At 33.0% G+C, this 11,193-nt stretch overlaps 3 protein-coding genes across 3 annotated transcripts; all 3 read left to right on the forward strand.

The window, feature by feature from the left end:
* The first annotated feature begins 7,425 nt into the window (after window positions 1-7,425).
* On the forward strand, window positions 7,426-8,264 carry LOC113339468 (pathogenesis-related protein 1C-like). The gene has a single exon (XM_026584736.1). The coding sequence runs from the start codon at window positions 7,490-7,492 to the stop codon at window positions 8,120-8,122; it is 633 nt and encodes a 210-aa protein (XP_026440521.1). The 5' UTR covers window positions 7,426-7,489; the 3' UTR covers window positions 8,123-8,264.
* Window positions 8,265-9,891: 1,627 nt separating this feature from the next.
* On the forward strand, window positions 9,892-10,515 carry LOC113274476 (zinc finger MYM-type protein 1-like). The gene has a single exon (XM_026523857.1). It carries the CDS (start codon window positions 9,892-9,894, stop codon window positions 10,513-10,515), a length of 624 nt encoding a protein of 207 aa, XP_026379642.1.
* Window positions 10,516-10,574: 59 nt separating this feature from the next.
* LOC113274482 lies at window positions 10,575-11,117 on the forward strand. The gene has a single exon (XM_026523863.1). It carries the CDS (start codon window positions 10,575-10,577, stop codon window positions 11,115-11,117), a length of 543 nt encoding a protein of 180 aa, XP_026379648.1.
* The last annotated feature ends 76 nt before the right edge of the window (window positions 11,118-11,193 follow it).

An 11,193-nucleotide genomic window follows, 5' to 3' on the forward strand; every position in this document is an offset into this window, starting at 1 on the left:
AGATAAAACTTTAAAAGCAATATCTATTCCTTCCACGGTTTCTTTCGAAAGAGGAAAAGCCTCAGGTAGAGAAATGGCAGTGATAGAAGGTTGAGAAACATTCTCAATAGGAAGAGAAGAAGTTTCACTCATGGAAGGATCAACAAGGGGGATTTCAATCATTGAAAGTTCAGCTGAAGAAATGAAGTCTGAGGCAGCTTTTTCGCGAATGGGAGATAAAGGTTTATCTTGCGAAGATGTCGCAGGAGATTTAGAAGAGATGAGTAAGTGGAATGGAACGGAAGTTGGAACAGTTTTAAGGTGGCGAGATTTCTTGAGAGGTTTATTGACATCCTTATCACCCTGCGAATTATAATCCAGATAAGAAACAGAGGCAACAATATTGTTATTAGAAAAGGATAGTGTTTCTTACTACCTTCTCATTCGCAGACTTTCTTTTATGCGCAACAACCTTATGCTGCGATTTGGGAATATTAGGGTTCTGAACTGTAAATTTAGTATTGGAGGCGCTTTTGCTGAAATAACAAGAGTATGGGAATCACATAAACAACATCAAATAAGGCAATAAAAAAGATCAATTTCAGCAAAACCCATAAAGAAAAAAAAAAGAAAACTAACCTTGATGAATCCATGGAAAACAGTAGCAGGAAGATTATTTCGAAGAAAATTACGAACGATGAAGATCTGTAGAAGAAATAGTATGAAGATGAAGAAGAACTTAAAAAGATTGAAGAAGAAAGAAGAAAAATTGCAATAACGGATTTGAAGAAGAACGATGATGTTGCAGAGAAAATAAAAAGAAAGAAAAAGAGAGCGAGAAAGAATATATATATAGAGGGAATTTTTCCTCGAGAAGATAAACACGATTAATACGGAAAAATATAAACGGTTAAAAAACAGCGGTTACAAAAGACGTGTCAAGAAACAGGTGGAAGAAAGAGTACGTGTGACAAATGCAGAATATGAAGAAATGAACAGCTGCGGCATTTCTCACATCATTCTCTACTTCGCAGAAAATATATGAGAAGAGGCAAGATGTAGGATCAGAATCTCGCAACAGTAATATCTTAGCGAAATTATCAACAATACAACACAACAGCGTCGAAGAACAATTTCAGAAATGATATAATAAACGACGTCAGCTAAAATCATGAGAAAGATGTGATGGTCCTGCGAAAATTAGAGAGTTTGCGAGATTAACATTTGTAAGGTTGGGAGAATGTCGCAAGCCATATTCAAAAATAAAGGACAGATTAGCTGTCATCCACTATGTACTTCCCTATAAATAGTCGTTCAGTTGTAAAGGAAGAGGAGGAACATTTTTGAGTAAATAGGAGAGAGAAAGTCTAGAGCAGAGGTCATTCTTGATTCCTTTATCTTTTCTTGTAAGAACATTCCAAGATTGATCAATAAAATTAAGAGTGTAAATCTAAAAATGAGTTGAGTAATAATGAAATCATATGAGGGGTGTAGTGTAGGATTTCCTGCAACTACATAATCAGGCCTTAAATAGGGATATCTTAATGGTCCAGTGATGTCTTCAAAAGAAAGACAATTTCTGTTAACATTCATCCGTTCACATAAGTGTATACTAAACATGGATAGAAAAATAATTCAGAACGACATTAATAAGATCTCAAGAAGTGTTCATAAATAAGCACATAAATTAGCTGAATTCAATAATCAATTACTCCCACAGACCCAAGATTTTAATCTTTTCTTAAAAGGTCTTAAAAGGTAATTGTTCAATAAGTGCATCTCCGATGAAATTGTTCTTAAGTAATACATGAACAACTATTGTTTCTGGATTGCTTGATTCACGCATATATACTCAAGGTTCATGTGTTTTGTTCCTTTGGTGTCATATCGTGCTTTAATGCTGGGAAGCTAAGACAGTAAATTTCAGCAATGTGGAGACGAAACTTAAGGCCACAAGTCTCGCAGACATATATAAATATTCAAACTTAATTTTGGGACTAGTAGTAATGGATTCTTTCTTTATAGAATTCGTAAATCCACCAAAATTGAGGTGTGAAAATTCAATCAACTCTAATTGGATAGGATAAATAATTCAATCAACTCTAATTGGATAGGCTAAATAATTTTAAGACATAATTCAAGATTAGTATCTCAAGATTCTTGATAACTTTCCCATAATTTATTCTTCATTTCTGGCATTTAGTTAACATATCAACATCTTCTTATATGTTCCATATTAGAATTATAAGACATAATGAAAATTAAATTTATATCTTGTATCCAACATGAAACAAAATTTGTTAAATATGTTATTATCTCTAAATTCTTTAAATATTTGATATGTGTTTTATATGAGAGCTTAAGTAATCCATATGATATGTATTATCACATGGTAAGCTCCACGATATCTTTTAGAAATATGCATAAATTCAGGGTCACTACTCGTAAGTAGTATGTCTTAACATACAAGACCAAGAGTATGAATTTCTCCCACTGATCTTGAGGTATATGCATAAATCTGTAATAATTTCATCCAAAACTAGAAACATTTATAGTTTTGTTGAATTTCATATACCATTAACGGAAGCTGCTTAAATTTCATACTTTGATTTCTAAAATTTGTAGACTAAAATTTATCATTAATAAAGACCATTTTCACATTTAGTTAATGCAACTCTTAGGTACTGAGCTACAAATAACACTATGACAATTCTGAATAAATCTTTCCTTGACATGAGAGAAAAACTTATTTATAATCAATGAATCATTTCAGAGTATTGGCTACAAGTCTTGCTTTATACCATTTAACATTGCTATTACAGTCGTGTTAGGTCAGAAATACCCACTTTCATACAACTGATTTTTCCTTCGAGCAATTAAACAATATCCGAGACTTGACTTTCAACCATTGATTTTCGCTCACATAAATCAATCCATTAATCAAAATTATTACACATAATATTTGTGAACCGGAAACCGAGTCTTTTCCATTCCATATCAAAATGAAATAATTCTTATAAGAAAATTACTGAAACAAAACTTCATTTCAATCTCTTTTGAGACCTTCTTGATGCCGGTTAATGTTGTTATCAAAAAATTTCTTTATTGGAAGTAGTTATATTATGGAGTATTGGATCAGTAATTTGTGGTCTTTCATTATCTATCATTTCGACAATGAGAAGATTCACAACATCTGTAAAAGTCTTAGATAAAGGGATTATTATCGTGGCTTCTCAAACAGATATATCCATGTACTCCCACATATTAATGCCATCACTAATGAATTTACATTTTCGGTTTCAATAAATCTCATCATACTATGGATAAAACATTAAAATATACCCTTGGGTTATTTAGGAAAACCAATGAACTAGTAATAGTTTTAAAATCCATTCTTGAGAATGTAAGCCCTCAACTCCAACCGAACAATCATAACTTATAGGTAGTTTGAACTAGGTTTCCATCCTTTCACAGTCCAAAGTGTGTCTTTGAAACTGCTTTACTGGAAATCTATCTAAATTACACAGTTGTCGAAAGAACAAACATTCATAAATGTATAGCCGTTATGCATGGCTCATCATGATTTAGCCTGTTGATATACACCATTATGCCAAGGATATGTTGGCCCTGTGTATTGAGCAATAATTCCAAACTTTTGGAGATACTATGCAAAAGATTTAGGATATTATCCTGTTTTGGCATACCTTTCACAATATTCACCACCTTTATCAGACTTTATGATTTTAACTTTATCTATAATTTCCTCTCAATTTCAATAATGAATGTTCGAGAAAACATCCACGAATTGAGATTCATAATGCAGTCGGTAGATTTACACAGTAACGCGAAAAATCATCAGGTGATAAATTAACAATTTTATCTTCCAAAATTTGGACCATTAAAAGTCTACAAAATAATTATAATCAACAATTAATAAGAACAAAAGATGAAATGTATAATAGAGATAAATGACAATTAAGCTTACAACAGTTTCATACCTTCAATAGGATTCTCATGTGGGTAAAACCTTATCAAGGAACAATGTGAGACATGAGAAAACATCAGTATATATTTTACCTTCTCATCCACACAACATTATGTTTGTTTAATACCACAACTAGAGTCACCTGTGGGTGAATCACGTTCTAAAATGTATTAACAAACTCAAATAATTCTAAATATGTTCATCCTAATATAATGTGAATTGTAGTCACCTGTGGGTGGCTATTATTTCACATGTATTTGAAACATTTAGATAACTTTAATGTTTAATGAAACGTGTGAACCAAGACCACTTGTGAGCAGCATTGTTCTAATCGTTAATTCAAACTAAAAGGACTCAAAATACACACACTTACATGATAAAAGTTTAGTATCACTGTGGTGATAACTAAACAATCCAGCAAAGATATACAATTGCAAATACCACACTAACTTTTCTTGTGATATTGCACAGTCCCACTCAATGTATGTGCATACTTGATCTGATCATAAATTTAGTCGATCATAGACAATTATGAGTATCCCTAAAACATTAATCACAACCATTTATTCAAAAGCATGTCATGTATAAATTATGAAAACATCAACACCCCTTAATTGAAAATATCCAAACATAGCGAACCTTTCTTAACCCAAAATCAAGTATTAAGCAAGTCTATAAGTATGTTTCAATAATGAAATCTCATTGAAGAAAAAGAAATTCTTTAATGCATCACTAGTTCAAATGCAAGTTTGAAAAACAAATCGTGATGAATATGGGATATAGTGTGGATTAAAATACAATGAACATCATACAGTTTCACAAATATGAAGGAATTTATCCAAAAATAAAACCTCAATTTTTTATAGAGGATGCAATAAGTTTTAGATAAAACGACATAATAAAATATTCATGAAAATATGAAAAATACATAATGGGTTACTCAACTCGATAATGAGTTAGTAAATTTTCTTTTATGCATTTTATAATAAATAATAAAGAATTATGCAATATTTACTTAATCTTGATCTTTACTTTTATCTCTAGTATATGCAATCAACACTATAGCATTCAAGTTAGAAAATGATGAGAAATGACACTAGATGCTCATTAAGGCATAAAGTGATTCAGATCCATAATGTATAACCAAAAATCATATCCTTTAGTGTCTTCTTAAACATGTGAACTCGAATCACCTGTGGGCAATTTTTGTTCTAATGTATTTAAGCAAAGCAATATTATAAGCACTTAGGATATGGGTAAAAAAAGTTATTTGAAATCACTGTGTTGATTGTCAAATTACTTAAAAATAATTCCATTAATATAATAATTCAATGATCGCTAAACCTTACCTTTATAGTTCGGCGAATTCGTGCTTACAATAACATTATGATTATTGTTAAGATAAAAATACTCAAGAATCATTGTGGTGATAGCTAAAGAGTGTCGACATAATAATCTTAAGCACAATAATTTTATAATCAAACAACCAACATCAAGGAAGAATAATGAAATATGTGAACACATAAACCATTTCATAATGCACACACAAATTTAGTGATGTAAAAAAAAAAATTGATCATAAATTTTCTCATTAAATCATTCAATAACAAATCGTCTTAGATTGCGCATTAATATTTTCAATAAGGCGGAAGCATATTAATTATTGGTTTCACTTGTGATAATGTGGTTTTATAAAAAAATTTAATAAAAAATCGTTTTAGAGTTTCGACAAAACGGAAGCATTATGGTCAATTTGACCCATTCAGATCACATTTAAACCAAAAATCAAGCCAACAGTCAAACAACAGAAGTCAAATGGACAGTCAAAGTCAACAGTCAAACAATCATCAGCAGAAGTCAAACAGATAGTGAAAGTCAACAAAAGTCAAATAGATAGTCAAACAGTCAAGAATTTTGAGAGTTTTGAAGTTTTCCACTTCATGTCAAACGGATGTTAAGCCTGACTTTTGAAAAATGTCTCAAGCATAATTATTTGGTCTGCATTAAGTTAATCCCAAGATCCATAAGACAAGAAAATTTTATGTAAGCCGTACCGTATACAATTGAAGATCAAGAAATGAAACTTGCATATTTTTACTTGCATGAATCAAATAAAAAAAAGTTATATTGATCATGAAACACTCACATCATATCACCATGTTAAGAATCAAATCATAACAAGTCATGTTATTTATTTATTTTAAGATCATGAATCATTCACGCATGTCATCAAAATTTAATACAAAAATGGTTTTTTTTTTTGCATCATTTCTTAATAATTCATGGTATATAAACATAAACATGATTATTAGAAATTAAAAACAGACATGGTGATGGATCCAAATCAACAAAGCAATTCCATACAATCATGATGGAAGATCATGGAGTTCTAAACCAAACTCTGATACCAAATATAAGTTTTTAATTTATAAATACATAATTTAGAATCTTGAACAACATGATAATCACTAGTATGTATGGTGGTATTAGAGATGTACCTTTGCCATTGATGTTGATTGCAAGTAATCCTCCAAAAACACCCGTATCACAGAATACCTTGTAGAGCTTCTTAGTTTCTCCCTCTTGGCCTTTTGTGTAATGAATCAGTAAAATTCATGAACCAATACCGATGGTTATTGAGTTCCTTTTATAGGTAGAAGGGGGACCAAGGCTCATAGATTTAGAATTAACATTCAATCTCGACCGTCCATCAAGGAAGAGGGAATATGAAAGGATCCTGAAATTGTAACCAACATATTTAGCAATATTCATAATTAACCAAGTTATCACATGGCCCAAGAGGATATTTCGATGTGTAGAAAATATTCTTACAAAAATTAGTATGGGTGAAATGGACATCAAAAAAAATAGCAAGGACGAAACTGGATTCATCCTGGCTTAAACTTAAAAAATAGCGAGGATGAAACTGGATGCATCCTGATGTAAATTAAAAATAAGAAAAAGTATTTGAAAATGGGTAGGATGAAACTGTTTACATCCTGGCTATTTTTACATTTTTGTCCATTTAAACAATAACAAATCTTACATGTCTTTTTCACCCAAAAATTATCATTATTGGGCTAATTGCCCAATTTTGTGATTTTTTTTTTAAAAACATACGGTATGTTGTAAGTTGCAAGTAGCATACTTTCAAAGGGGGAGAGGAGCCGAGCCAGTTAATGGCAGCCTCCTTTTTTTCTAAAATCTTTTTCTCTCTTACTTACGGTAAAAATGTAAGACGCAGGCCGGTAGTCTAGTCATGGTACAACATTACGGCATCTGTGATGTATGTCCGTTTCAACATTATTGCAGTATCTAGATGTACCATGGAAGGGACTCTAATGTCCCCACCAGAAAACAACCAAACAAAACTAAACCCAACTTTCATGGTTCACGGGACGTTGCCACACAAAAAGCCATACCCTCTTCACGAGCGGATAAAATTTCAATAACTCCAAATCTCTCTGGCTAACCATGTATTTGATCTCCTTCTCTGTGACTCAAAACACCTTAAAAAGATAAACCATGAAAATCATTCATTCTTCTCCATTATGTGTTTTGTGTCTATTCTCACTCATACTCGCTACAAGTTCTACTACACTACTTCCTCCAGCAGCCTTAGAATTGTCAAATTCGCGAAACACACAGGAAACTGTAATAACTGGCCGCCGGCCAAAGCCTGATAAAGAGGGGGTATATAATGTGTCCAAGGATTTATGCTGGGGCTGTATAGGTGAGTCTTTCCAGTATTTGTTTGCTCATAATTGGATAAGGGCGCAAAAGTGGGAGATGCCATTGATATGGGATTCACAACTTGAAAAGTATGCAAGATCGTGGGCGATTCAAAGGAAAAGTGACTGTAATTTACGACATTCATTCCCTGAGGGAAATTTCAAGTTAGGGGAAAATATTTATTGGGGAAGTGGTACAACTTGGGAACCGATGGATGCCGTAAATGCGTGGGCTGGTGAGGAGAAGTTTTATTCATACGCTACCAATACATGCCAAGCCGGTAAAGAGTGCGGGCATTATACACAAATTGTGTGGAGAAATACGAGAAGGATTGGATGTGCTCGAGTTGAGTGTGATGATGGTGATGTGTTTATGAATTGTAATTATGGTCCGCCTGGTAATATTATAGGCGAGAGACCATATTGATTATCTTGTTCATTCGGATTTATTGTGATAACAAATTCAAAAAGATAATTTAGTTTAGTTTATTTATTTATTTTGGTTACAGAAGTTGTTTGATTGTGTAAATTAGTTTCTGCATTATTATAAGGCTCAACGTGAATACATGATACACAACCAACCAGCTGGGAAACGCCCTTTGGAGAAGATGATTTCCACGACGGCTTCTAACGCACCAACAACCAGCTTAACTAGGTGACTAAGTTACGCATTTTTATTAAGCTCAACGTGAATACATGATTCCCATGAATCGGCAGATATCGATTCGTTGATCAAACTTTCACATGTAGACAGGGACGGAGCTATTAGTTAGTTGCCTGGGTCCATGGACCCACCCAAATTCTGAAACAAATCCCATTAGTATCGGATGTTTTACTATTGAACGTGTCACAGGGAAGAAATAGTCGTCGTATTGAAAGGAAAAGCTGGGAAAAAACGAAATAATTAGGGTTTTTCTTTTCCCTTTTATCGTAAGTACTGATCACTACCAATTTGTTATTTATTAGTTTAATCTGTAATCCTTTTGTTTTGATTGAATTTTGTTTGATTCAATTTATGTTCTATTATTATCTTAATATTAATCAATTGACTTTGAACATTAAAATTGCCAGTGAATAGTGATGACTTGATGGTGCATTTTGTTAATCGTTTGTGTTTTAGTATTATACTGTTATCTCGATTCTCGTTCCAATTAGATGTTTGTTTAATCTTTGGTATCTAAAATTTATTTTTCACACTTTTCTCAATGGGTATGGAGAGGTACTATAAAAGAATTAGAAGGGATGATTCGACTGAATCAACTCCCAAGTCTCTTATATTGATAAATGACAATGAAGTGTCTCCTAATCTTGAACCCGTAGTACACTCAAATAATCAAGCGCAATCCCAACCTGAATTCCAATCAAAAAATGTATTTGTTAATCGTGTTCAAATAGATTTGTCAAATCTCCCTTCTGATCCTGGTTTAATGATCAAGATGTTGTTCGAAGAGCTTATCTACTAAAAGGTCCTTGTCAGCCTATGAATCATGTGTATCCCAAAAAGATAATATCTGGAAGAAGTCGAGGGTTCAACAGTGGGAAATATTTTGATAAATATGGGAGTTGGTTAGAGTATAGCAAGTCCAAAGATGCGTTGTTTTGCTTATATTGCTATCTATTTCCACCGGTAATTGGACAAGGTGTTCATGATGCATTTGTAAATATTGGATTTAGTAGTTGGAATCATTGTAACAGGGTAAAAGATCATATTGGAAGCATAAAAAGTTCTCACAATATAGCTTATCAGAAGGGTCAAGATTTATTGAACCAAAGTCAGCACCTTGAGACAGTGCTTGAAAGACAATCTACTGAAGAAAAAAAACGGTACTGTCTGCGTCTACATTCATCACTTAAAATCATTCGATTTCTTCTACGCCGAGGATTATCTTTTCGTGTCCGTGATGAATCAAAAGATTCGGATGACCCTGGTAATTTTCTCGACTTGTTACAATTTTTAGCTGATAATAATGAGATTGTGAATAATGTTAATCTTGGAAATGCTCCTGCAAATCACAAGCTAACATCACCAGATATTCAAAAGGATCTTGTAAATGCTGATGTCGTGGAAACTGTTAATGAAATCATAAAAAATCTAGGAGACGAATTGTTTGCAATTTTAATTGATGAAGCTTGTGACGTATCAGTAAAAGAACAATGGGTGTTGTGATACGATACGTTAATAAGAAAGGATGTATTATGGAGCGTTTTATTTCAATGATACATGTTTCCAACACCACTGCTATTTCATTGAAAACAGCTATTGATAAATTATTTGCTAAGCATGGGTTGAGCATCACAAGGTTGCGTGGGCAAGGATATGATGGTGCCAGTAATATGCAAAGTGAGTACAATGGATTGAAATCGTTAATTTTGAAAGAGAACAAGAGTGCATATTATATACATTGTTTCGCACATCAACTTCAGTTAGCTCTTCTTCATGTTGTCGAGGATATTCCAGAAATTGCTGCATTTTTCACTCTAGGTTCAAGAGCAACAAAAACTGTAGGAGCTTCATGCAAGCTTCGTGATAATTTGCGAGCAAAAGAAGTTGAGAGAATACAAAGATTACTTGAGACTGGTGAATTATCAACTGGTCAAGGTCTTAATCAGGAAATCGGCGTCAAACGACCTTGTGATACACGTTGGAGTTCACATTATGGTACGCTTGTGAATTTAACAATCATGTTTTCTTCTGTCATTGAAGTTCTTGATGAGGTTATGGAAGATGCTACTAGTTCTAAAGAAAAGGGTGATGCCTTAGTTTTACTAAATAGTTCGCGTTCTTTCGATTTTGTCTTCAACTTGCATCTTATATACTAAGGATCAGTAATGATCTTTCAAAAGCTTTACAACGGAAAGATCAAGATATTGTAAACGCTATGACCTTGGTTAAATTGTCTAAAAAACGCTTGCAGAACATGAGAGATTCTAAATGGCCATCATTTCTTGAAGATGTTAACTCATTTTGTCGTAAGCACGATATATCGATCATTCAGATGGATGAGGATTATGTACCTCCAGGGAGATCACGGCGATACGGACAGGTAATAAAAAATTTACATCAATACCAAGTTGAATTATTTTATGTTTGCATAGATAAACAACTTGCTGAACTTAACAATCGCTTTGATGAAATGAATATGGAATTACTTGTTTGTATGTCGTGCCTAAACCCGAAGAATGATTTTGTTGCTTTTGATACCAAGAATTTGGTTCGTCTTGCCGAATTTTATCCTGATGACTTCTCAGAGCAAGAACGCATGGACCTTGAAAATCAACTCGAGGTTTATGAAATGGATATGAAATCCAATGATGCATTTAAAGAGTTAAATGGAATTAGCAGTCTAGCTAAGAAATTGGTTGAGACTGGGGAGGATGTTGTATATAATTGGGTGTATAAGCTTATAAAGTTATCTCACTAATCTTACCAGTTGCTACCGCTATGGTTGAAAGAACTTTTTCTGCAATGAACATTGTCAAATCTCGCCTACGGAATCG

Source organism: Papaver somniferum, chromosome 1 (genome assembly GCF_003573695.1).
Source record: "Papaver somniferum cultivar HN1 chromosome 1, ASM357369v1, whole genome shotgun sequence".
Classification (NCBI taxonomy): Eukaryota; Viridiplantae; Streptophyta; class Magnoliopsida; order Ranunculales; family Papaveraceae; genus Papaver; species Papaver somniferum.

Excerpts from the sequence above, each read along its gene's own strand:
- LOC113339468 (XM_026584736.1), top strand. The coding sequence starts at position 7,490 with ATGAAAATCATTCATTCTTCTCCATTATGTGTTTTGTGTCTATTCTCA.
- LOC113274476 (XM_026523857.1), top strand. The coding sequence starts at position 9,892 with ATGGAGCGTTTTATTTCAATGATACATGTTTCCAACACCACTGCTATT.
- LOC113274482 (XM_026523863.1), top strand. The coding sequence starts at position 10,575 with ATGACCTTGGTTAAATTGTCTAAAAAACGCTTGCAGAACATGAGAGAT.